Below are 26,903 nucleotides of genomic sequence, written 5' to 3' on the forward strand. Positions count from 1 at the left end.
AAATTGCAATTTTTTGGCACTCTATAGACGTAGCTACACAAAACTGCATCCCGCAGTCCCATAAGCATATCTACACAAGATCATCCCTGCTTTAGGTATCAAACATTTCATGTTGCATCTGCTTTATTGATAACAATATGTAGCTATATCCATGTGTGTCATGGCGATGTCAGAGTGGTTGAGTGTCATCTTTGGTGATGGCTTTGAATTTCTCCAGGATCAAATCCAAGGTCTGGGTAGTAAAATACTTCCTGAGTCCTGCTCATTCTTCCCTGGGAGGCAATGTTCTTTTGGCCCGACCCCAAGAGGTCACAGACCTAGTCCAGGACAGCAAAGAGGGTGCTATAGATTGTTTTCAATGCATAGTGAAGGACCGTTTTGCTAAGAGCAGGGCGAGGTCAAGAAATGTAATTGCAGACATCTCCAGTTTGGGATGTATGTAGAGTCCTAATGGCACCCCATAAGGCGAATGAGGCACAAGGATGTTGGTGCCCAGTTGTTGTAGCAATTGAGACAAGTAGGTCTGTAACTTGGGACAAGACCGCAACATACGGAGAAGGTCCATGTCTGGAAAAGAGCACCAGGGACAGGATGCCCAGGAGCCAGGAAGGACCCTATTAATCCGGGCCAGGATGATGTAGGCTCTATTCAAAACACTGAAATGAATATACTTGAATCTAGCCCCTCTAAATACAATATGGGGGTACTTCAGAATCTTGGCCTATTCAGTATCATGAAAAGATCTGGCAAGATCGGTTTCCCAGGTGGTCCCAAGTAGTAACTGATATCTGTTAACCTCTTGTTGAAATGTTCCTGTTGTATATAATGTTTGGTAAACCCAGTGTGCCGGGGTATTTGAAGTTGAGAGTTGAAGAGAGTATGAAAGGAGTATAGAATACATTCATAAGTAAGAAACTGACTAGGTGGGAGATAGCAATCTGTCACCAACGAAGGCAAGTCAATTATCTCATCATTATGGAAGAGTTCACCAGTGGGAGAGAGACCAGCCGAATGCCATAGTCGTAGATGTCCCATGAGCAAGCACCCCATGGATAAGGGCAAACCCAGTAAAGGAATGGCAGGAGCAAACACTTTGTGCGGGCCCATCAACTTATTGGTCCTGGCAAATAGTCCCTAGCCAGATGGAAGAGGGTGGTGGCCCGAAGAGGGAGACGAGTGGAAGAGAATAAAATATAATCCAGAACATCATCCCAGTGAAAGCCCTGTTTCCATACATGGAACGCCCAAGAGCAGGGAGCTGCCCACTGCAATTGAGCAGCCAAGTAGTGCAGCTCAAAATCAGGGAGGGACAGCCCGCCACATCCACTGGGAGTTTCGATTTGGCAAGTGATACCCTACGTTGTCCAGACTCCCAAAATCTATTTAACCAAGAAAGAGCACAGTTGTCGGAAAAAAAGACTGTGGGGAGTAGGGGAAGTTAGCAAAATAATAAAGGCGGTGGGGGAGCACGGCCATTTTTACCAGCAGCACTCGACTAATCACCAACAGAGGAAAGGATGACCAATGTGTAATTTGCGTTTTGAGTGTTCGCATAGCAGCACACAGGTTGCCATCATGTAGGTCCCTAGGCGTGTGATATATGTTTACGCCCAAGTATCAGAATGTAGTTGTACCTAACTTCAGTCTAGGGTCCAACAGGGAGAGGTGTCCGGGTTTGACCCTGTGGTGTAAAGAAAGTATACAGGATTTAGTCCAGTTCACTTTGAGGTCTGATAGGGAAGCAAACGCCAAGAAAACCTGTGTGATGGTTGATAAATCCATGTCCGTGACTCAGATGTATAGAAGGAGATGACCAGCATAGAGGGACACCATGCAAGTGGTAGCCTGTGCTGGTATCCCCCACATGGTCACAAGGAGGTGCAGCCAGGCTGCCAAAGGATCCATAGACATAGCAAATAATAACGGCAATAGGGGACACCCTGATGAGTGCCTCTATCTACAGGCCACAGTGCCGAGATACGCTTCCCAGTTTTAGGGGCAGAGTATAGAATTTGTATCCGTTTCAGCCAGTACAAATCTATCCCAAATAGGATCAGCACTCTGTGTTTATAATCCCAATGCAGGCTATCAAAAGCTTACTCCGAGTGTAATGAAATACAGACAGCGTTGGGAAAGGAAAATTCCGATTCACTCTTAATATGCCACAGCCTGCGAAGGTTTAAAGAGGTGTTTCGACCTAACATAAAGCCCGCCAGGTTATCATGAATTAAGTTCGATAGTTCCGGCAATATCAACATGCAAACAATTTGTTTAAAATGTTATAGTCGATATTTAAAATTGAGAGCGAACGATATGACGCCTAGTCCGCCGGATCCTGGTTGGGTTTTAATAATGTAGAGATGAGTGCTGCATTAAATGTAGGGGGAAGGGAGCCTTTAGAAAAGATGACCTCAAATCAGCAACTGAGGAGTAAATTGCTGGGCAAACTGTGTATAAAATTCAGCTGGTAGGCCATCTGTACCTGGGAATTTCCCTCGCGGCAGAGCCTTCAGAGTCGGGGAGATTCTCTAGTGCCATAATGGGCGTGTCAAAAGGATATTCAGGCGTTGGGGGTTAAACGCGGAAATTGGGCAACAAGATGATCAAACTGACCCTTAGGCAGTAGTGGTGGAGCAGTATATAAATCACTGTAGTAATTGTAAAAGGCGGCATCGATCGGTCTCAAGGTGTGAGCCGTACCCCCGGAGGGGAGAGAGATAGTTGGTGGAGTACAATCAGGGATGCAGGGCACCAAACATGCCAGCAAGTGACTAGATTTGTCTCCCTCATTGTGGGTCCTAGTTAGTTAGGTAGGCAGCACAGTCATGGCACCTAAGTAGTTCAGCGGTATCAAAGCGCCTAACTCATGCCTCGCGCAGCTCACCCACTCTTTTAGAGGAGAGCGCCACTGCTCATTTCAACTCTGAGTGAGTCCGGAACGCCAAATTTAAATTCATTCAACACATGGTCATACACAGAGCATACCTCACGCCACACCATCTGCAGAGTATATTTCCACTCACACAACACCACTGCCCTAGATGCAAGGCAGACGAGGCAGACTTGCGCTACATGCTGTGGCAGTACCCAGAGCTTGTGGAGTATTGGACAGAGGTGGTGAGGTTTACTGCTGCGGAAACAGGCACCCCTGTGCCGTGCATGGCAAGCAATTGCTTGCTGTGCCTCACCCGGCGCGATAAGGCATTGAAGGTACAGCTTCGTTTCACGGACCTAGCCCTGCTCCTGGCAAAACGCGCCAGCACCATGCGCTGGAAGTCAGCCAAACCCCCGCCGTTACATGGCTGGCATGGGGAGGTAGTGAGATGGGGCAGCGCGGAAAGTGCGTCCATTCGGCGAGAGGAAGCACGTGGGTTGCGCAAAACCTTAATCTCTATGGAATGGGATGCCATCCTGGAAGCCTTCAAGTCAAGTGCGCCGGTGCTAGTTCCAGTAGCGCGAGAACAAATGGTGTACTCCCCCCACACTGAGATTTGCCACACTTCACCTCCCCTTCATTGCCCCCTCCCTGCCCCCCTCACAGCGACCATAATGTAACTACGCCTGTGTACCTGCGAGATCAAACCATAGTTACAGCATATGCACACGCAGAAACCGAGAGAGGGACGGTCACATTCTATAGATATAGCAATTAAACGTAGGGAAGCGTTAGGGCCAGTAGAGTTAAGGGAGGGGAGGGTGGGGAAGTTTTGTTGAAAGCTCTACTGTACTTTCTTACCCTCTCAGGTCTCTCAGCTCAAGCATAATGGTGTTCGTTAGCCCACTCGAGACTTTAAAAGTACAACTTCGACTGCTTGCAATGGCTTGCACGACTAATTGATGTAAAAATGCTTGATACATTGTCTGTGAAACCGAAATGGCACACGTGTTCTTGGTGGTCTGTAGGGGCCTGATGAATGCTAATTATATGCTTGAATTCAGATTATGTATGATGCTAAAGTTGGGAAAATTAATAAAATCCGTTTAAAAAAAAAAATGGCAGTCAACTCGGCTTGTTTGATTTCCCATGACCACCCATTCTGGTTTTAATGCTAAGCCCCCTTGTGACAATCTTAAACATTTCTCACTCCATCAGATGAGCAGAGGAGGGTCCTGCATTCTCCTGTAAGGAGCCAATATGTATGAACACTGTCTGGAGGAACAATGGATCGTCGAACATTGTAACCGACAGTCTTCATGTGGGAATTGGTGGTGGAGGAGCGCCCCATGCCACCATCATACCGAGAGGGTTATGATCCGATATCACTCGGGGTGATAGTGGATAGGGGTAACTGTGTTATGGAGGGATGTAGAACAAACAAAACAGTTGAGTCTGGAAAGTATTTTATGGACCAGAGAGTAAAAGGGAAACTCCCTGAATGTTGGATTTCTAAAGCACCATGTATCATCTAGGGTCCAGTGAGTCAACCATTGGCGGGGCATATCAGAATTAGGAGACACCGGAGGTTTCGTTAGGGGAGGCGTTGTGCAGTCGAGTTGAATGTCTAGGACTGAGTCCCCACCAATGACCAATGGGGCAGTTGGCCAGTCTAAAAGTAAGGTCGTTAGCAGAGTCCAAAAGGCCAATTGATCGGAGCAGGGAGCATACACAACATCTTTGTTCAGAGGGTGGCCATTAATGAAGGAATACAAAGCTGCCGTCCTTTTGGATGTGTACCTTGTCCAGCTTGGAAGGGACCCCCGCTTAAATCCATATTGCGACTCCTCTAGCAGACAAGCTCCTGCCTATGACCTAGCCCCACCATCTAGTCTCCAGCCGGGACACTTTCCCAGTGGTCAAGTGCGTTTCTTGTAACAGAGCAATGTGTGTATGCCAATGGAGAAGTGTAGCCGCTCTAGAACTCAAAGCGTTTGTTCTGCTCTATGTTGGGGGGGGAAGGTCATAATTAAGCTGTGCCATGGTTGTTCGCGTGTAGGCTCTCTGAGAGTTTTAACTGGTTTCTCTGAGGATTGCCATGTTAGGGAAAAAAGTCAAATTTGGCCTCAAAGGCCTCCCTAGAGTCAGCAATGGGTACCAGTATTTTGTGCAACTTATCAGCGGGGGAAACCCCTGTGGGGCAGCGGGCTGTTTCCCCCAAGGGAGCCTGTAGTAGCTATCATGGTTGCACTCCGCTGTGAATTAAGGGACAAGAAAGGGTGACATACCAGAGGGTGGGGGGTCTGGCAGCAAGGTTCTCTGTCCATTATGCCCCCTACCTCGTTTACCCATGCGAAGTTTGAAAAGTAGGTGCTGAGGTGCATCTTGGGTACGCAGGGGATTCAATGTGGGTATTCACGTAGTCCAGGGCTCAAGGACCCAACTCGCCCACATAAATACTAAGCCTATTTGCGGGAGGGCACAAGCATTTCCAACAGCAATGTTGGGCTTGCTATCTCACAACCGGGGCCCACACGCCTGGCTACAGCATAAGGTCCCATCAATCAGCATCATTCGTACCATTCAGGATGGGAGGGATATCCCGAAAGGCTAGGTAATCAAGCCATCTAGCCCAAACCGAGTGCCCCATTAGGCCTCCGGTCCCACCTGCAGGAAAAGGCTCCCGCAGCCTATCCAGTCTCAAAACAGGCCCGAGGTATAGGCTGGGCCGTGGAGTAACAACTCTAGGGCCCCGCCAGCCATCGTTCCGTTCAACCGTCACACAGTGTGCTGAGCATCATCCTCTGAGCGTCCGGCTTGATCCTAGGTAGGCTGCCACCATCATCGTTTCAAAGGGTGCGGAAACGCTGAGCCAGCAGCCTATTGCACCGCCGTAGCTCCCAAGTACAGAGTGGTACCTCCACGGATGGCACCTCAATAAAATCGGCTCACTTGGCCCCTAGAATTCAGGTGGATGGTGGCGAGGTTGAGGATTCTCACTAACTTGTGCCTGCCATGTTCAGCGGCCCAGCCAAGTCACACACCCCCCCCCCACTCAAAAACAAGATATGTTTTCCAGAAACCAACTAAAGAACTGTCATTCCTGCATTGGCCCTCTCACACCTGGATGACAGTAAAATCCAGCTCGCTAGCCTCTTACATCTTTCTCTAATAAAGAACATCCTGCACACAACTACCGGACTGGATCTATTCCATTCTTCAAGAATGCCAGTGGCTTCCGCTGCCAAATACCTTTCAAGGTGTGTGGCACCATTTTCAGGGCAATTACATCTGGCCGACCATACTGTAACCAGCAGACAAATTTGAGATCTCAGGTGACCAAACACAACACATGTGGCCTTGCCATCACTTTCAGGAGATCAGGCAGTGCATGAAAGAGAGAAACAGGAGACACGTTTTCTCCTGCTCAGCACCATGAATTTGGGACAGCATTACGATGAAGAGTCGACCATATCTCTTCTTAATGAGGAAATAATGACCCCACTTTTTAGGGAACACCTGGGACTGTATTACAGTTTGTGATCTGGGGTGAGAAAGGCACCCAACTATGTTTCTTGTACCCCTTGGCCCACTTTGGTATTACAGAAAACACTGCAGATGCTTGTGTGGCCTCTTCTACAATATGGATCATGTGGCGCACGTCTTACGCAGGCACAAATATAAGGGGATAGTCTCTCATTTGCATAGGAGGCAGGTCCCAACGAAATGAGGAAACACCTTGCTTCTGCACCCGTGCCATATTACAGATGGTGATGCAGAGGCGAAGGAGCTGTCAGGAAGCGCACCAACTGTGTGCTACATAGAGGTTATGCACAGTACTTAAGCCCACCCCCCAATGTGATGGGAGACCTCTCTCCCCTTTGAAGTTCGGGCCAGTTAAAGGTAGACCACTGTCTTTAAACAGCCGGTCCACCTTTCACCAACGTGCAGTATAAGGCACCACATCAATTTATTCTGAATAGCCCCTCATTAGGAGGCTATGACTCTCAATTTACCATTATGTTCTAGGTTCAATCACAGTAAACTCTCCAAAGAATTCTTCAAAACCAATCTCAATCAAAGAAAATATAAAGCGGAACCAAAAATGTAATCTCTATTGACATTCACCACAACTATCAAGTGAAGAGATGATAATGCACAGGTTAGGTTGCAATAATGTTTGCTACATCGTTGCAGCCCCTACTAAAACATTGGTGAGTCACTATCCAAGCAAGGGCAAGCCTAGTTCTCCGACCCCTCTACCTTCACCAAAACAATGTGCTCTTGACCTGGTATGCATAGGTGATCACATCCTCTCATCGGGGACATGCTGTTTAGTACAGTCATACAATATTATTAATGGTCAAAGGCACACATAACACCAGTAGGTGGGACAGAAAGGCTAGATTTGTAAAGGAGAAGAATAGGTTAGTGCAAACATTGTAGTGGCAGGTTTTCCGGAGAGTCCAAACTCAAGTGCAAGAGTGCATAGACACTTCCATACCATCCGTGCTGCATTGCTCAAAGGCTTGCTGTAAATTTTGCAGAGGATGCTTTGTGGTCATTTGCCAATAATGGATATCAATACTTGTTCAGGAGACAAGCTAAACTGATTGCACACAGGGCCAGACTTCCAGAATCAAAGATTTTTCTGCCTACTGTGCCTAGCTTTTTAGATTCGCTATATGTGGGCTCTGAGGGGAACTTGTTTGGTGTGCTTTCAGCCAAGAAGGTGTGAAATATCGGGTTGCCGAATAAATAGTATGCAGAAGTAAGGACATTTTTGGGGCCGCCTGCCTGTTTACTGTCTCAGCACGAGGGCCTCTACCACACAACCATAAGTGGATGAATATGTGCTTTAATTAAAAGGGATCAAGGTGCTCCAGTTTCTTACTAGCGTAAGTTGGTATCTCCATCTAAGATCAGGCGTGGAGGCATTAAGGATTTTGAAGACAAACACACAGGAATCCTTAGTGATTGCAGTTGTCAAGTTTTTGAGTTGGAGGTGGGTCATCCGCGCTAAAAAGATGAGGGCATACAAATCTTGTCAGATTTAATTAATGTTTTAGTCCCAATGCTTGGTACTATAGTCCTACCTCTCTCTGAACATATGTATTGGTACTTCTAATGTGTGTTTATCTTATTTTTTATGCTTAATGAGGGATCTACAGTATCGAATAACAGTGTGAAAAGTATTTGCTAGTCATGCTCCCTTGTTGTTTATGTATATTATGATACATTTATTAATTTTTCAATTATGCTTTATAAAGACTATGTGTTTTAACCTATTGTGGGCTGTTCTTAGTTATATGTTGGTCATGGAATTTTATTATCTATTTCAAACTGTAGAAATGTTATATCTTTTATGATTGTTATAATCGAAATAAAGACGAACTGAACTGGTATCTCCATCAGGACTGCAGTTGTCATTTCTGCAATGGTGATAAGTACATCCAGTGTCTCCTCCATTCAAACCTCCATCGTGGCAAAGGAGGGACAATCTTCTTATGTTGAACTAAAGGGCCAAAAACTGCCGCAAAGGAGGTAGCAGTTTGCAGGTTTGCCAGTAAGGACATATTGGAATGCAAGAGAGAACAAAGCCCGGTCACCTTCTGAATCACTATCATCTCTGATGGGGTGGTAATAATCATACTCTAAGGCTTTGTACGCACTGCCATCCAGATGGAAGGTGCCAAAGAACTGTGCATCTGCCAACTTTAGATACCTTTAGATTCTATACTATTCACAGGGGGCCAAAGAAAGTGTCACGCACAAAATCAGCGATTTGTCATTTTCATGGATAATTTCAGAGTTATTGTTCCAAAAGCGCTGGAATAGTTAAAGGAAACAAAAAATAGAAGTCTAAAGAATTAATTCCAAGTCTGGGAATATATGCTTGCTGTGTGTTAATGTATGCATGCTTTGGTGACATGAGCTAGCGCTATAAACATTTTGAAAATACCTGATGACTTTGGATCACATTGTTAGTTTTTTACCTGCTTTGCTATTAATGAAACGCTACATCCCCACTGCCATGTCACCCCGAAAGCATTTATTTTTACCACTATCCAACAAAAACTGGAGAACAATATTTCTGACACCGGATTGAAGCAATGTGCACTGTCGATAGTTGGACAATGTCCAACGCATTTGCTTAAAAACACATTCATGAAAACAACTGAATAGACGAAGCACGCAAACAAGTACATTTGTAGAAGTAGTTTTAGAATGGCATAGCTGTTCACACAACTGTGTCTAGACATCGGCTGCGTCAAACTTGTTTTACTCCGAGCCCCAGCTTACATTCTCTACTTATTGTCTTTGGGATAGTCTACACAAACAATATAGCTGCCTTGTAACATTTCTGCAGATAGTTAAGAGGATGCAAACCTATTAATTATTCTAAAAAAAGATGGTGACTTTGAACATACCAACATGAGACACATACAATTGACGCTCTCCTTATAATTTATCACTCAAAAAATGCCAATCACGGAGCAACAGAAGGGGGACAAATGCACCCTTCATTTGAAAATGTTAATACACACACCAACGGCTTGAAGCACAATATATTAACAAGAGAACAGGGGACAAAGAAAAAAAGTTTGAATTGAAAAATGTTAACGTTTTTAAAAACAAATTGTAATTTACAAAGATGTGGTTAACTGTTTTTATTTGTTGTCCTTCTTTTATCGTTTTAAAGAATTCCTACGCATGTATTAGCTGCCGTGTTAAGCCTTTATGAAATTCATAAGGAATTATATAATATATCTAAGACAAATGGTATCTTTCGTGCCTTTTGTTGTGCAAACATCGTTAAAGCTATGCTGGTGAACTACTTTTACTTCCATTACAATAATTAACAGTCGGTGAATTAACTCTAAGCATACACATTTCCATAGGAAGGTGTCCTATTGTGATCCTTGAGATTTTTCTTATACGTTTGGAGACCATAAATGGTAACCACAAACAAAAAGAAACACACCTTTATTAAATGTATCAGTTAGCTGATATAAAGTCAGGTAGTGCGATGTATGCATAATACTAATAATCCATGCAATGATTACAAGAAGGGAAATTAAAAATGGTTGCACTGTTTGGAAATAAATTTGTTGTGATTTCACTTAACAAGAAGGTGATTATCATTATTAGATTATTAGCTGGGTATGAAAAGTTGCACAACATTTTACATACACTGATGTTTGCCTCACCTTCCGTTTCTGCGGCACCTTCAAAAAGGCCTCTGCACGTTTCTTTTCTGAATCCTGCTTAGGTCTGCTTGTTGCCTCTTTGCCCTCTACCTTGTTTTTCTTCTGATGATTGATTTTCTGTGGAATCCTTGAAAGGAGGGAAAGTTCAAATTTCACGATAAGCGATTCAGGAGTTTGTTGCTCCTTCTGTGATGACGATTTGTGTTCTCTGGTGGGTACCGGCACTTTGTCTTTGTGGTTCTCCTCACGGATCACAACTGTGGGTTTACTATCACTAGTCCTGTTGTGGGCAGTGTTTTGTTTATGGCTGTGATGGCCACCAGAGAGTTCAACGCGAACACGAGCCACATGGGGCTTTTCCTTCCCAGAGTCTGGAAGTGCCTTGTTTGTGATCTGGTGTGAGCTCCTGTGCTTTTTCTTTTCAGATGATAACAAATCTGTTGGTTTTGGTTCCTTCTTATCACCTGGCTCCACTTTCGTTTTTACTTTTGGCTTTTCTTTGGAAGGCTGCTCATTTGTCCCATAAGGAGCAGGCTCACTTTCCACTTGAAGTCCCCCCTTAGGCTGCTCTGGTACTAATACTTTCCCTGGCTTCCTGGGCTGCTTGGTACCAACAGTCTGCCTAGGCGTGGGCCCCTCATTGTGCACTACAGGAGATTTCTGGCAACTCTTTTTGCCTTGGTGGTTTGCCTCCTGGGAAGTCCTTGGTGCGTTTTGGAGAACAGGCTCTTTTGCCTCAAGGGGATCACAAGAAAAACTGGTGGATGTGTCCTCTTCTTTGCTTTCTTGGTCGTTCGGTGGCTCATGGTCCTCCTCATTTGGATTATCTGCTAGAGGGGGTGGTTGACTCCCCTTGTTCATAAAATATTTTAGCTGCCATGTATTTGATGTTGGAGGATTAGACTACAAAAAAGGGGGGGGAAAAAGAGAAAGTTTTGAAAATGAGCTCCAACGCACTGTTATTAAAGAAGGAAGCAATAAAACATGTGACGGGGGAATATTTCAAAATCGAACCTACAACATTTCTCGACTCTTCTAAATAATATACATTCAGAAACTGGCTAGATTGTGTATCCCTTGTGCTGCAAAAATATGTCAGAAGAAACAAGACACAAGCAAACGTTCACACCAGACTCACATTTTATATAGTCTTTAATAATATTGCTTGCCCCAACATCCGCGTACAAATATACAAAAGAAATTGCATTTATTAATGATAGAACAAAATTAACATGACGCCTTTAAGAGGATGATAATTTATTCCAGTTTAGATCATTTTTTTCTTGTAACAGTAACAAAAACTATTTAACTCGACCAGCAAGGGGGTCACAGTTAATATTTGTATTTTTAAAGTGAAACTTCAATCTAGAATTTTGGTGTAATGAAAAAAATATACATGTATCTGTGGCACAAGTAGATAACGAATTAATTACACAATAACCAGCTGAATCAAGGCAGCTGTAATTTCACCACCACCAAGGCTGCATTTACACAGATGGATCTGCTTGGGTCATGAGACCCCTGGTGAAATACCATTTAATGCCAGTGTTGGATGGTGGGATTTTTGTCACCAAACGTGGACACCAGAAATGTATCAATGTTGAGATACACCGTCAATGCCCACATACCAAGGCCCCACCACCACCATTTCCGGTGGAGTTCCCAGATGGTTGAGCTGGAGGAGATTCCCTCGGTGGGCATGTTTGCCTCAAACTTTGGTAGTTATGCAGCTGCAAATCTTCCATTTTTTGCAGCTTCGTCATTATAACACGCCTGTAAATGAATTGTTAGTCTTTTGTTGTGCAAACATACTTTATTCAACTGCCTTGCAGACAAAACATCCCCTAAAGTATGGACATAGAAGAACTTTCTGAACTTGATGCAGTAATGCATCTCATAAGTTGTAACCTTAATGCTGAAGGGGTTATGGAAATGGGCCAGTAGAACAAAACAGCCATTTGTACATGCCAAAGTATTTAACTCGGTAGAGCTTGTGAAAGGATGCAAATCCACATTTCACATGCAGCCCGAGTGCAGTACAGACTGACGAGAGCTTAAACTCTACTCGGAAGGATATGGGTATAGGCAGGCCTCATTTAGGCCCATTCAACTCTCTGTTCAGGAAAGCAAAAGTGCCCCTAAAGGTCTTTTGCTACGGAGATTATATGAATATAGTAGTATAGTTTAGCATATTGTGCAGGTACGTCGTAAGGCAAATATTTGAATGTGGGTGGAAGTGTGAAATGGTGCCTGCATATTGTTAAAAATAAAGAGAATGTTTAAATAAACCTATATGTAAATATAGCAGTACCAAACTTACGGATTAGGTTGTGGCCAGGTGGTTATGGACAAAGGGTTCAAGCACACCATTCTCAACATGCTATTATATTAGGTTTAGCACACCACAGTTTAGAAGATAGGGGATAAATTTAACTGTTACGGTCTAGGTGACAAGAAACAATCTATGATGCTGAGAAAAACCATGGACATCATTTAGGGGTCACAGGTGCGACCCCTGGCCTCAGAGGTGGCAAAAGCAGTGGCAAGAATGCAAGGGTGTCTCACATTATAAGAAACACCCCTGTTTTCAGAGACAGGCTCCAAGCTCGTTTTCTACTCATTTTCCATTACATTAATAGCAAATAATAGTCTAGTATTCACTATTAGTGTAATAAAAAGTGGAGCACAAAGATCTGGACCTTCACTGTCATCTCGTAAAAAAAAAAACGAAAATGACTTAAAATGTATTTTGTGTGCGGGCATGTGGGTGAGAGTGAGTTTGTGTCATAGAGCATATGTACATGTATGTGGATTCATGGGTGTGTCTGTTAAAATTAGTATGTTTAAGTGAGTCCGAATGAGCGACTCGGGTTGAGAGTGAATGCAAGAGACAGAATGAAAATAAAAGTATGCAAGTGAGTGCTAATGAGAGGATGAGAGTGAGCAAGTGAATGTGAGTATACGATGCTTACAAATCTACTGTTGGACCCGACCGACATGCTTCTTGGATTATAGAGGTACCCTTGGCAAAATGTTGGCACTGACATACTGGAGGAAATTTTTGGCATAGGTAGCACCTGTGGAAAATTGCTAGTGTGCACACACTGGCGGACATTCTTGGCTTATGGGATTACAACTGTGGCAATGTCATGGGGCCATCCATGACTAAAAATTGCCCTTGACATATTTGACATAACTTTTGTCATAAGGATGACCAATAGTACATGGAAAGCAGTATTAGAAAAATTCTGGAACTAGCATATTGTATGCAATGCTTGAGCAAAATGGGCCCCCGTGGCAAAATGATGACTTTAGCAATGGACGTAATTTTTGACATAAGGGGCACCCATTGAAAATGTTAAAAACATAATTGAGTCAACTCAAGGTCAGTTTCATTAGCTTGGCACACCAAGAAACAACTTGAATATTTAATGAGTGTCTTTTCAGAGCATATGGCTTTTTAGCAAATTCATGTGAAAATCTTATGTTAAAATGCACTAATGGAGTCAATTTAAAAAAAAAATGTTCTCAGAGGAGAGAAACCATCTCCCTTCGTTCTGCCTGGAAGAATATAGACTATTAATTACGAAATAATTATGCAACTTCCGTAATGTTAATAATTGAGATGTCATCAGTATTAAGATGATGCAACAACACTTATTGGGATGATTCAGGATCAAAGGTCATATGATGTCACTTCCTGTGTCTTCATTACAGTGAAAGGTTATATGACGTCAATTCTGTTACCCCAAGAACTTTGGTGAATCGACGTCCATGTTAAAAAGCCTAATCCCTGGAAAGCAGATAGACTCTTAGAAAGGCTGGTTGGCTGGGATAGTGACATGGAAGCTGGGACTGAGTCTGGGAAGGATAAACTGGTATTATGCCTTGGTAGTGCTTTTCGAAAGGTTGGCCATTCTAACCTGATGGAATGAATGTTCATTCTCATTTGTCTTTTCAAAAGGAAGGCTGAGATATATACTGTGAAAGTTTGAATAAGTTATTTATTGACAGATTGACGTGGGTCAGTCTCTTTCAGCTTGCACACAACGCCTGGTTCAGAGACCAAAGAAAGTAAAAAGATGAGCAAGGACTGATGCACTGCCTGGACGTCACGTGACTCCATCATGGCCAGATCCACTGAACGCAATTAATTCTTCACACATAAAAACTGTAACCAAGGAGATCTCATTAACTGAGCGCAACAGATCATACTTTTCAACAATTATTACTTTCACACGGTCATAAGTGTCTGGGTGCGATGGCTCTGTCGGCTAGTGCATACACTGCAAAAATCTGTGCTCCACCTCATGATCACAGCTGCAAATCTCAGTGAGTCCACTCAACCTTTCATCCTTCAGTGGTCTCTAAAATGAGCACTAGTGAGATAGATAACAATAAACATATGTTATTCAGTGCAACAATGCCCTAGTGGTAACTGTGCACTTTATAAAAGAAGCATTTGCAATGCAATAGGTCTCCCATTTACCGATACTTTGAGCTTTTGGCACTGTAAATGTCAATGGCTTAAATTCTCGCAAATGCGAGACCAATTGAATTGCAAATATTGTTTGTTTCCAAGTGCCCCATGCCGCACTTGTACTTAATAGAGGCAAGCCCCTTTCTTTAGACAAGCTGCGTCTAAAAAAAGAGGTGAGGCCTCTATTAAGTGCAAGCGTGGCATGGGGTGCCTGGAAACAAGCCACGCAAAAAAAATGTAACGGAATAGGTGTTTCATTTGTGAGAGTTTACGCTACTGTCATTGAAAATGCCAATAGCTCAAACTCTCCTAAATGCGAGACCTATTGCATACCAAAGAAGCGGCCGCCATTTTCCCGGCTGTTTGGAAAGTGAAAGTGTGCATGGCGCGCTGAATGTTGCTCAAAGCACGTCGTGCCTGCAGAAAAACAAAAGTCACTAAAGAAATAGTGCATAACAGACTAAATAACACAGATGGTGTAACAGAAGTAAAAGGGCCAGTCCTCATGGGAGGTTGCAAAGGAAGACAAGGGACGAACAGGCCGATTATTGAATCAGAAGCCAGCATTTACAAAGGACAAAGATACAAATCAATAAAAAAATATGGGCGGAGCTCAAAGCGCATGGTCTAATACAGCATGCCAAGCAGAGCAGCGCATGCGCTGCCGAGGCTCGACCTCAAAAAGTTCTTTTAAATCTGTCTTTTCCTGACTTTGGTTTCTAGCATACAAACATGTCCCAAACTTATTTTTGGAGCTATTTGGCAAGCCCCTTATTGTAATATATTTGAAGACACTGAGCTTCCAATGCAAAACGAAGAGGGAAAGTGCTGACCACTGTCCCAGGCTGGAAAACAGAACCCGGAGGGAAAGAACAGTGTAGCATCTTGCATGAGAACTCGAACGGATCCCGGGATCCTGCAATCCGTACACAACAGCATTAAGACCCCCTTCCCCACAAAGCGGAGCCGCTGGCTGCTGCAGTACCTTGGGCGCTGGTGCTGTCGGGGGCTGTCTCCCCTCGCTGTCACCCGAGCTGCTCTCGCTTTCGGAGTCCGACGAGCTGTCCGAGTCACTGGTGCTCTCGGACTCTGCACTGCTGGAATGTGCTGAGGCCACGCTGCCGGGCTGGGACTGCAGAGCGCTGCAAGGCAACGGCGGGATAAAATTAGAAACGCTTTTTGAAGCACAACAGCAGGCGGAAAGAAATTCGTTTAAAGTGTCGGGCGCGCGCCGCCACCCGCAGAAAATGCCTTATCATTATGTGCAATGGGAAACCCTGAATTTGAGTGTGTCGGCCGGCTGTAGTTCGGCGGCAATGACCAACCTCTCAAAGCACAGGCTGTGAAAGAAGCCTCGTGTTTCTTAGTCTGTTGCTGTGTACATGCGTGCATCAAAATGGGCACCTCTTATTTTCGTCAATGATCGTAGGACTTACCGACTGAGCAAGCCTCTAACCGTGCACTTTTCCCTCAAAGGAAAGTAAAGCCCATTTTCGATAGACCTCCTTTAACTTGCCAGCATAACACAAGGAATATCACAAGTACAATTTTCTTTCACAATCAATTTTTTTTCAAAAATATTTTGTATTTATTTAGAAGTCACGATGAACTGCACACAAGTCCTATTTGCCAGTATTTATGTGGTGCTGAACCAATAGCCGCATTTTGCTGCAAGCCTAATTACTAATTTGACAAAGGGTTTTGAGTACATTGACGCTGTGAATTGAGGCCTGTAAGAGGGCATTCTGCACGTGCCACAAGCCACGTGCCAGAGCGCTCGGACAGACAGGCAGGCATTCACTTCCGCCTGGACAAGTGAAACAGTTACATGAAGACTTCATTTGAAGTGGCTCCTTGCTGGCAAGGAAAACTCACCCGACTCACCTTCATCTAACTGGGGCTCCTTCGCCTACTCTGCAGAGTGCCAGAAAGCAGACGAGAGAATCAGCCATATAGGAACTTGATCTGTTGTCAAATACAGTGCATACATTGCAATCCCCATGGTGCAGCTCGTGCCAGAGAACAACTGATGACCTGTTAGAAGTTGCATAATTTGTTTTCTGAGTTGACTGACCTATGTCCAGATAGGGCCCTATGGTGAATTTCAGCTATGCCGAAGTTCTCTCTATGCCCCCCCTGAGTCACAATATCAGGCCAGGAACGGGGAGAGCTGCAGTATACTAACGCGCTAAGCAGTGGTTTGCACCAACTAAAATCAGTGGCGTAAACCACGATGATGTGGCCCGCGTGCAGAATGTGGTAAGGGGCCCCAATACTCCCACCTCTCTTGAATATTCATAGGCCTTGGATTGAAAGGGGGCCACTTGAAGGATTCCTCCCACCACCTTTCCGTAGGGATTGTGTAGTGTCTTGAGAAGCAGAGTTGATGGTCTCTGCCAGGACACATGCTTTATTTTACTAAGACTATTCCCCAAAGATGTACACAATGAAAAATGCCATAGTAAACATGGTTTCTCTTACTTTCTTGGTTAAAAATCACTTTTTAGGATAGCTCAGGGGGTTAAGGACCTGATGTAGATGTCTGTGCCTCAAGTACAGCTAAACTCATGCAACAAGCATAGGCAAATCAATGTGTCTGCCTTATACAGTGTGAAGAGCTTGGCGGACAAATACCTGGAGAGAGTGGCCTTCAGGGCGAGGTGGCTGGGTGAATGCAATTAGCAGTACTGCGGGCCTCAAGTGTGAAGGCGCTTCTGCTGCTGACAGATCTGCACTGGCTGTCTGTCCAGTAAGGAACTATTAGAACCTTCACACAAGTAAATGGCACAGTGCAACGAACCACAAACTGCTGAGACCCTCTATTGATCACGACTGTTTGCACCAGAAAGGATGCAGTCTTCTTACGAAATTATCAAATTAAAAGAATTGTGGGTAACAGAAAAGCATGTTCTCTATAATAAGAGAGGTCAATTAAAAAAAACACGGCCAATTTTTCATTTATTGCACAAAGTAAGAAACTCAATTCTGTGGTTGTACCGGAGTTGACAATTGTTGACGGCTGTACCATTCTACCTATTAACAAAACAAAAAAAGTATGAAATCTTGCAATTAGGTAATAAGAAAAATATGAACTATCATCTAATTAATCACTGCAGTTAAAATGCTGCTGTTCTGCTCGGCCACGAGTCCACTTTCACAAATCAATATTTCCTGGAGAACTGCAGCATCAGAGGAAACGAACTATACCTATTCGATCGGACCCGGAGCAGTCAGCATCTTTCAATAGAAGAGAATGGATACTGCAGGACCTGGCGATGCATCAGATACTGGCTGAGACCCAAAAGTTACTGCTGCGTCTTGGAGTGGAAGCCCCTCCTGTCTGCCTGTCTGTCTGCCCCTTTGATACGCAATAGAGAACGACATGGAAGCAAGAGACGAAAGGAGGAAGAGGGCAGAGGAATAGAACAGCTAACATTTATATCCCCAACAAATCCAGTCTTGGATGCAGACAGTATTCTGGAGGAGATCTGTGATGGAGGTGTGGGTACATGAACCCTTCCGTCACGACCCAAGGCACTTGAGCCCAGGGTACTAAAGAAGCATGCATGAGCTGAAAAGCAATGAGCAAATACGAAAGTAATATCAGGGTACACATTTAGCATGTAGCATGTTCAAAGAGGTTGTGCTAGTGGCTGGTCATGGGGGTTCTGCTTCTCTAAGTTCTCCCAATGGGAAGCAAATCAACGAAGCTTCAGGAGGGCTTCTAGCGGTGTTACAAATGGCTAAAAAAACAAAGGGTCCCTCGACCAGAATGCGCAACTTCAGGCCGCCTACAAAAAAAGCAAGTTTTCACTGTAGATCGCTTTGAAATGTATCTTAACTGCAGGATATAGTGCCCTCAGATCTATCTTGTCTGTGTGTTGCACAACATTACCCATCACTTTTTATATATATATTTAGACTTTCAAGGAAAGAACAAAAGTTCGAAAGAGAACAAAACAAAAGTGCTACCAAACAGGAGTGTCTAATGTGGGATGGTTCAGCAAGCACCTTTTCCTTCTAGGACAGGGGGACCTTGGAAAGGTCTGTTGTATGGTTTTTAGGGCTGGTAAGACCTTACTTCTGGGTCTGTATTGATGTCAATGGACTCATCACACAGATATATCACAGGCAACGCAAATGACTGTTCATATTGGGTGTTTGTCATTTAAGAACTTAAGCGTTCATGGCATTGTTACATCTCAGGACTATTATGCTATAGAGGAGCAACTCTGACTAACCAAATACTGCATCTACCCATGGAAAGATTCAGCTCCAGTAAATCTACTCATCACAGGCAGTTACCATGAATGCAGCACCTTATAGCTCTAGCTCTTCAACTGCAGGTGAATAAAACCTTAAAAGAATGGTTCCAACAAGGACTCCGGCTGTAGAAGAGCTCTCGTTGCAGATATATATATCTTGCATACATTTGTGGCTTTAAATTTGAATCAATTAGTCCAAGCGCCTACACATTCAGTAGGACACATTAGTTCAGATTGCCATTAATCAATATACACTAAGAATAGGATAATTTGTTGAATTGTCCAGGACAGATCATTGATTAATACATTTTAGCTGGTAGGATGTCAAAGGTAATTTAGAAAGAAAAAATTGACGCTTGCCCCAGCATACGGAAGTGGAATTAAATGGATGACTTGGACTTAATTCATAATCTGCAAAGTTCTCTTAACAGGTTACATGGAAGTTGACTGTCAAAGCATTTTCTCATGGTTGGATAATTCCATGAGTAAATTAGCACCTCCTTTATATTGAACCGCTCATAGAAAAATAAATACGGCTCCTGGTTTTCTATGCAGTAAGGTTTTGAAACAAAAAGGTGCAAAAATCTAGAACAGAAATGGAGAAGAAATTTTAGGGCAGAAAATAAAATTATAAATAAAGCCGTTCTTAAATCATACAGGAAGGCCATTAAGGCCACCCGATCAAACATGTTCACCATGGAAATCCATAAATCTAGGAACAAGTCACAAGAGATCTTTCAAGTAGCTAAACTCTTTTTACAGCCAAAGGCGTGTAACATAAACCTTCATTAGATCTTTGTAACAATTTGTCAAACTTTTTTGAGACTATAGTAAGAAATCTGCAAACTGGTTTTGACTTAAATAATCAAGAATATAATAACTGGCAACTTCCATAAAAAAAAAAAACAATACTTTGTCCATTTTTTAAGAACTCATCGCAAACTGAAAAAGTGAATAGAGACTTTAAAGGCTGGATCCCCAGCAGATCCATGTCCTCCTAAGGTCTTGGCTAGAGGTATGAGGTTCTTAATCCTGTGGTCAATGTGTTGTTTAATAACTCCTTGACTACAGCGATGGCGCCATCACTCTGGAAACAGGCGAAGATGACACCATTATAGAAAAAACCTTCTGCCAACCCGGGGGTATTATTTTTTACCCATATCTTTATTACTAGCTTTGTCTAAGATGCTGGAATAGCTAGTAAATGCTGCCTGAATACTTGGAAATGGCAGGATTCCTACAACCCTGTAGTCAGGGTTTAGACTTAAATTCAGTACGGAATCTGCCCTGTTAGAAGTTACAGAGTATCTAAAGATCACCTTAGACAGAGGTTTGAATGCTGACCTCATTCTATTAGATTTGTTGGCAGTGTTAGACAGAATATTCCATCTTCTACTTCTACAAAGATTTGTGGGGGGAAGGGGGGGTCAAACGGTCGCTATGCTCCATTATTCCTCAAATAATAAGGATCTTTCTTGCGCCCCAAGCTTTTCAAGGCTTACATGGCCCCCTTAGCTGCGTTGATTGAACCTTTTGGGATCAAGTTAGTGTCTTATGCAGACAATACGCAAATCATCTTATCAATGGATAGATCCTCATCTGGTACTTCAGAAGCAACTCTTAAAAGCTGCCTATCACAGGTTATCAGGAGGATGTAACAGAGTTACCTGAAGGGTAATTCAGACAAGACAGAAATGTTGGTCCTTGGGAAAGCTAATCATTTTACCTTTGATGAAATGTGGACAGAAGGGCTGCCGATCCCTCACCCCCTGCAACTGTAGTAAAACACTTTGGGGTGAGATTTGACAATAATTTGTCATTCAGCCAGCAAGTTCTTAATACTACAGGTATGTGCTGTGGACTTTGCAAAAATGTCTAGATCTCTTGCCTTTGGAAGCACAGAAAACAGTTGCACATGCTCTTACCACTTCGTGCATGGACTACACTAACAGCCTCTATCTCGGTCTCCCCAAGACCTTGATTAACAGACTTCAGGTGGTGCAGAATGTGGCAGCGCAATTGATCTTGAAGCTTCCAAAGCAATCGCTGCTATCAGGTCATCTTGGACAGTTACAATGGCTGCTTGTGCATAAGCGCATCCAGTATAAATCTTTGACTCTGGAACATCATATATACCATGAGGTTGGCCCTAAATATCAGAGAATGATTTCAGCACTACAATCCTGAGAGTAGTAAAGCACGATTGTTTCAGCTCCCCGCTTTTAGATGAAAGAGAATGGGAGACAAAGCCTTTTTCTTATTTGGCAGTCAAATTATGGAATAACCTTCCCCTATCATTGTGGGAGCAGTATGGATAAATTCAATTTAGAAAACCTAAAAACATGGTTGTTTTCCCTCTCAGGAGTTTGGTGAAGGATTAAGTATCTGACCTCGTTTTCTTTTGCTCGGTGCCAGGACACCTACTTAGGTAGTTCTCCACACTCTACAAAAAACACTCATTAATTCCTTCAGAGGTTACAGTGATAAAACCCATAATCAAAGCTCACAGGGTCTCAGAATGCAGTATTGTGGCTTATGATAAAAATGTTTTGCAAGGGGTGGATGCCTCCCCCCAGGTGGAACAGTCGGTGGAACCAATAGCGTTCCTCGTTCCGTTCAGTTGTTTTTGTGGACGTCTAAGAAGAAAATGACCATCATAAGACTCATGCTGAAAACCATTTTAAAGACCAGCTGTCCTTCCTTTCCTGTAAGCTAATATATTTCTGATCAGGGTACAGAACACTTTAGCGTTATTTGATATGCAGAAACATGTAGGTACTCGTCTACTTTACAGGAATGTGAAATATGTCTCTGACTCAAGCTGCTTTCCCTTCTCATTTGCACTGGTTTTCTTAATGTTATTATTTTGATACTTCTTTCAGCGCAGATCTCATCAGTACTTTTGTTTGGAAGGTCACACGCATGTCACGTAATACTTTTGTTTAATATAGCTTTTTCAAGAACTTCTAAATCACTAAAAAGTGGTCAATATATACAGGGAGTGAAGTGTTGACATACAGCATTAATCATTAAACAAGTATTACAGTTGAAACTTGGTAATCTATAAAGGTGCAACTATATAAACACCTAAAAAACTGTGCCCAAAAAGTTCCTTTAACATCAGATCTGAAATCGTGAGACCATATACAAAGCACTTTAATGAAAAAGGAATACCACTGAGAGCTAGCAAGTATATATTTGTGTGAATGTGTCCTATCTGAATCTCAAAAACAGGTTATAGGGTCACAGCCTGTGCTGGCTTCCCTGCAGATACTAGGACTTGGCTGGTCTTTAAAGCAGAAGGTTAACATATTTGTCAGGACAGGTTTCAACAAACTGTACACACCTACTCAAAATACTCTTTCACTTGGCAAGGGTGACCGAATTAAACACCAAGGCTAGAGAAAGTGCTGATATTTATGCTTTTACTTGAATGTCCCCCTCCAGTGAAGGAGTAGAGGTGCAATGACTAAAATCGGAATGCCAAGGTGTAAGAGGTGTACTTTGCATTTGTGTCCTTAAGGCAGCTTTGTGTTATTTAAGTTCCATCTTGATAATTTTATTCTCTGTCACTATTTACATAAATCTAAAATAAAATAAAAATGTGGGCAATTCATACAGTGCACATGGGTATTTTCCTAAGAGCCCCACAAAATATTTAGATTTGCATGCCTGCATATATATAAAAAAAAAGACATACCTTGGTGGAGCAGAAGACAGGGGTTCCTTTTCAGAGACCTGAGAATGTAAACAGAGAAATTCTTCTTAAACAATTACCACAGTCATAAACATTTTCAACATCATAGTAAGCAGCTGTACTGTCGTCAGGTTGGGCAGTTACACTCAGCCATGAACTATGAAACCGAGCCAAGGACTAAGACCTAACCACGTGATGAAATCTGGCATTCTCAGTACGAACACATGGAGACCTTCCTTGAGCCCACTTAGATAACAACTGAAAACATTGCACGGATCCTCCACAACCAGAACAGCATCAAGACGTGTCTAGTAATTCAGCCTCTTATTACAGCGCCCATTATTACACATCCCCTATTTGTGCAAACGATTATGCATGCGTTTTGTTGCATTCACGCTTACATGGCTGGGAATAGTACAGACATTGGGTACAGACCTGATCCGGCTCACTTTCTTCACTGTCGCTGATCTGAAGATCATCCTCAAGCATTCTAATTGGAAAGATGGAGAAAAGAAAACATTCTTTTGCTTCATGGCTGTTTAAAGTCAGAACTCTAATGCAGAACGATTTTTGGACCATAAAGGGCTTAGAGCATCCCACTCTGATGAATAAAAATTTCACGTCAAAATAGAGAATACACATATTTAGTACCTGAGCATTCAAGAAAACTCAATTCAGATGTCGCTCTGATATCTGATATGGAGCTCAATAATTGGATTAAAATCCCACAGAGAAGACACGTGATTCTTTAATGAGACACACACAGCTGGTTTTCTGAGCTATGCCATGTACACTGACCATTGCAGATCTATATGTTCCCCATGATTTATATGAACAGATTTTGAAAATTGAATAGCCAGGACAGTCCACAAACTCAGAAGTAGGTCTATAATTTTGCATTCACTGAGGAGCACAGAATGATTTCATAGACAGAGCTCAAAAACATAGAAAACAGACGAGGGAACTGTGTGGAATTATGTCAATTTTTTCACACAGTTTAGTCACATAAGTGCTTCCTTGTGTGTAGTCCAGTCACTCTGAAAACCAGAAATGGTTCTGAATCTGCTGATATATGCCAGGAAAGATGGCGAAAAACTTGGACTGGCCAATCTTATACTCCTGGTAACGTTCCCCATGATACGTCAATTCACCTTGAAACCTAAAGTTTCGGAAGTGCAGGATCTTATGGGCCAAAAATGTATCTACTGTTTGAAGAGGAAAATTTAAGGTTATGCGAGTTATGCAAACAAATCTCAAAAGTTGTATTTTTTTCAAATACATGACACTCTACTCAGCTTTCAGAAGTGCATTTTTTGGGGGCTTGGTGGTTGACTAGTAACTCGTTAAAATTCAATTTGGACATGACACAAGTCCTTTCCCTCTCTTGTCAGAATTCAGCATAGGAAATACCTGGAGGTTTCTGGCCTCCATAACTGGGCCCTGTTCCGGCACCGCTTTCTTCAGTCCAAAATATTAGTTTCCAATTGAATTCAATTCAATCAGATACATTCTTAACCAGTCAGGTCAATAAGCTGTCTTCCATGTGTTTTTTTTATTTTGGAGTTCTATGCAAAACTATTTTGTTTCTTCCTCCACAGATGCGTCTGTTGGTGGCTAGGAGTCTATGCTTAGCCGGCTGGACTGTTGCAATTCTCTGTTTTTGACTCTTCAAGTTGCTTGAAGCAATGGCTGCAGGGAATTCTTAATGCAGCTAGCTGCCAGGCTTCCTCTTCAGCTTCCTCCGCACTCCCCATTTGCCTTGAATTTCCTGCCTTGGCTACCAGCTGCCAACCAGGTTACTTTTAAGGCACTTTGTATAGTATTTTTTTAACTTGCCCTAAGTTTGAGCTCTTGATATCTTCAGAAAATGTTTTGTCATTACAATTCGGCTTGTGCACTGAGGTTCTCTGAATCCCATGTTGTTTAAGCCCAAGGTTTCGACGTATTCCCAGAAGTGGCAGTGCCTTGTTGGTCATTGTAGCAAAAACAAGGATTTCATTGCCAATTAATCTGCATACTTTTAATCAGCTGTTGCCTTTTAGAAAAACATTAAAAAATTGCTTTTTTCTCACCAACTTTGTTTGTAGCTTCTGGTGCTGTAACAAGTCACTTTTGCATTTCTACTGTTTTCATATGCTTCGTACCAGAGCCAGGACGCCTCATTAGACAATAGTGTGCTCATTAAATCCGTTTTTCATTACATCACAATTGAATTTATTTCATGCATGCAATCAGAAAGTATTTTAGACCAGGTGTAAAACCCTACCCATGATACATTTGGTGACGTTTTGGGGAACATGTCAAAAAGGTGTCATGAATATTCAGTCTCCCATCAGGATGACCCTCGAGGTTATATGTTCCATAACGACCTAATCAAGAACTCTGGAAATAGGCATAGATGCACAATCCAGACTTTAACACTTTAAAGAGGTTTTTAAACCTCATCGGAGTTCAAAACAATTGTTAAATGTTCGATAAGGAGTCCAGAGAGGTGCAACTGATGAGAATATGTAAAATATATACACATTTAAGATTGAAGCTTAAAGTTACTTATATTCAAATGTCCCTAAATCTAAAACTAATAAAGTGCTTCAACATGCAACATTACCTGTCCCGGTACATTACCGTTCTAGAAGTTACAACCTAGCGTATTTAGATTAGGGGGGCTTAACATGTGCAATTCCGTGTAGCATAATCCTGTAGAATTACCTAAGAATTCGGCAAGAATAAGCTTGAATTATGCGAGAAGAGCAATTCTGCATTTAGCATTATTTTTCAGCGAAAAAATGCCCCCGGAACACGGGATGCATGTTGTACTAGAAATAAAGGTAAATGGGAAAAAACATGTACAGCGAGCATGAGCAGCCACTCACTATAAATGAACACTTTGGGTAGGATTTTCCCCCAATTACTACCGACATTTAGCGTTATTTTCTTAGAGCAAAATGCACCCTCCGATCCAAAATGAATGTGAGGATGCATTTTGTGCTAAGAAACAGCACTGAATGCAGCCTAACACGAATAGCAAGCACTTTCCCCCCACATTACTGCCTAATTTAGATACTAACTGAAGGTAAGAAAAACAATCAATTACTGCAGAACACTTGCAACCCTAAAACGCACAAAAGAAGCACACAAAATACACAGGCTTTTACTTGGTCTCAGACGTCCTTTGTTTTCAAAATTCCTATCTTGTTGCCACTCCCCACATCTGTTTAAATATTTTCTAATTACAGCAAACAGTAACGAGCAATTATTATGTTCAATAAATCTGATTGTTCACAGGGATCTGCCGGGGGAGTATGTCCCTGGTGGTGCACAACACTTAGGTCCACAATATAGATGCGTCAGGTGTCTTATGCGAGGACTCTACACTGTGCCCCCTTGCTTTGCCTGACAGACGGATATGTTTTACGGTCTAGGAAGGAGACCAAAGTTGCGAGGGTAGCACCGACAGAGATTTCTGAAAGCAAGAAAGTAAAAGTAAGGCCTGCACTGTCTTTTATTGTCTGCATCAGAACGTTGGAAGTAAATGAAAAAAAAAAACATTACTATTTACACCAGGGCCGGACTGGGAACCAAAACCGGCCCTGGCAAAGTGCTCGGCCGCCCCCCCTCCTGCCGCCGAGTTCGTTGCCAGGGCCGGCTTTTGGCCGATTTTGTTACAGGGCCGATTTTGCAGCTATGCTGCAAAACCGGCCCTATCACAAAAACGGCCTCCAGGGGCCCAAAACCCGCCCCCACCCGTGCGGCGCACCGGGGGATTGCCCGGTGCCCGCTACGGCCAGTCCGGCCCTGATTTACACCTCAACATCTTTGCGCTCGGAAATAAAACGGAAAAGAAGAGACGGGGAGCACAAGAAGAGAAAAACAGACTAAAGTGGCTCTAAAAACAGCCATTACGTGCACGTTTAAAATGGTTTGCTTTTACAATATGTCGAAGACTGAGCGGGAGTGGGTTCATTGTTTGGGGCCGGGCCCCTGAAAGGCTCCGACTCAAGTTTTGAGATGTCTGAACTGTGGGATTTCCACTAACAGCAAAGAACAGAAACACAAGGGCCTGCCAGTCTACAGAGGGTCAGTTTGCGAGAAAGGAAAGATAGCCTAGTCATGTAGAAGGCTGTATTCTTCAGGCAGCGTGCCTTCAGCTTCACCTGCAAACATTGTATCTTCAGTCGGGATAAAAACTAGGCCTGGGCAGAGTTCGCGGAGTTCTGCTTAAGTGACAAAAAAGACTCCTCCAAGCTGCGGGTGTTCTGCAAGCGGCAGAGTGCGTTTTCTCGCGCCGTTCGCACTGATTTTTAGTGCCCGGTTTTTGTCTTGCACTGTAAAATCAGTGTGAATGGCATCATGCGCAGCACAAGAGGGCCCTGCT

At 43.1% G+C, this 26,903-nt stretch overlaps 1 protein-coding gene across 3 annotated transcripts in view; it reads right to left on the reverse strand.

Moving 5' to 3' along the window:
- The window catches only part of AFF1 (ALF transcription elongation factor 1), a 957,397-nt gene that overhangs the window by 94,069 nt on the left and 836,425 nt on the right, over window positions 1–26,903 (reverse strand). For all 3 annotated transcript variants that reach the window (XM_085636540.1, XM_085636541.1, XM_085636542.1), the window contains 4 exons: window positions 22,964–23,018; window positions 22,532–22,569; window positions 15,552–15,708; window positions 10,087–10,989 (listed from right to left, as the gene is read on the reverse strand). In XM_085636540.1, the coding sequence (XP_085492666.1) occupies window positions 10,087–10,989; window positions 15,552–15,708; window positions 22,532–22,569; window positions 22,964–23,018 (1,153 nt within the window). The remainder of the gene's footprint in view (window positions 1–10,086; window positions 10,990–15,551; window positions 15,709–22,531; window positions 22,570–22,963; window positions 23,019–26,903) is intronic.

Source organism: Triturus cristatus, chromosome 2_1, assembly GCF_964204655.1.
Source record: "Triturus cristatus chromosome 2_1, aTriCri1.1, whole genome shotgun sequence".
Lineage (NCBI taxonomy): Eukaryota > Metazoa > Chordata > Amphibia > Caudata > Salamandridae > Triturus > Triturus cristatus.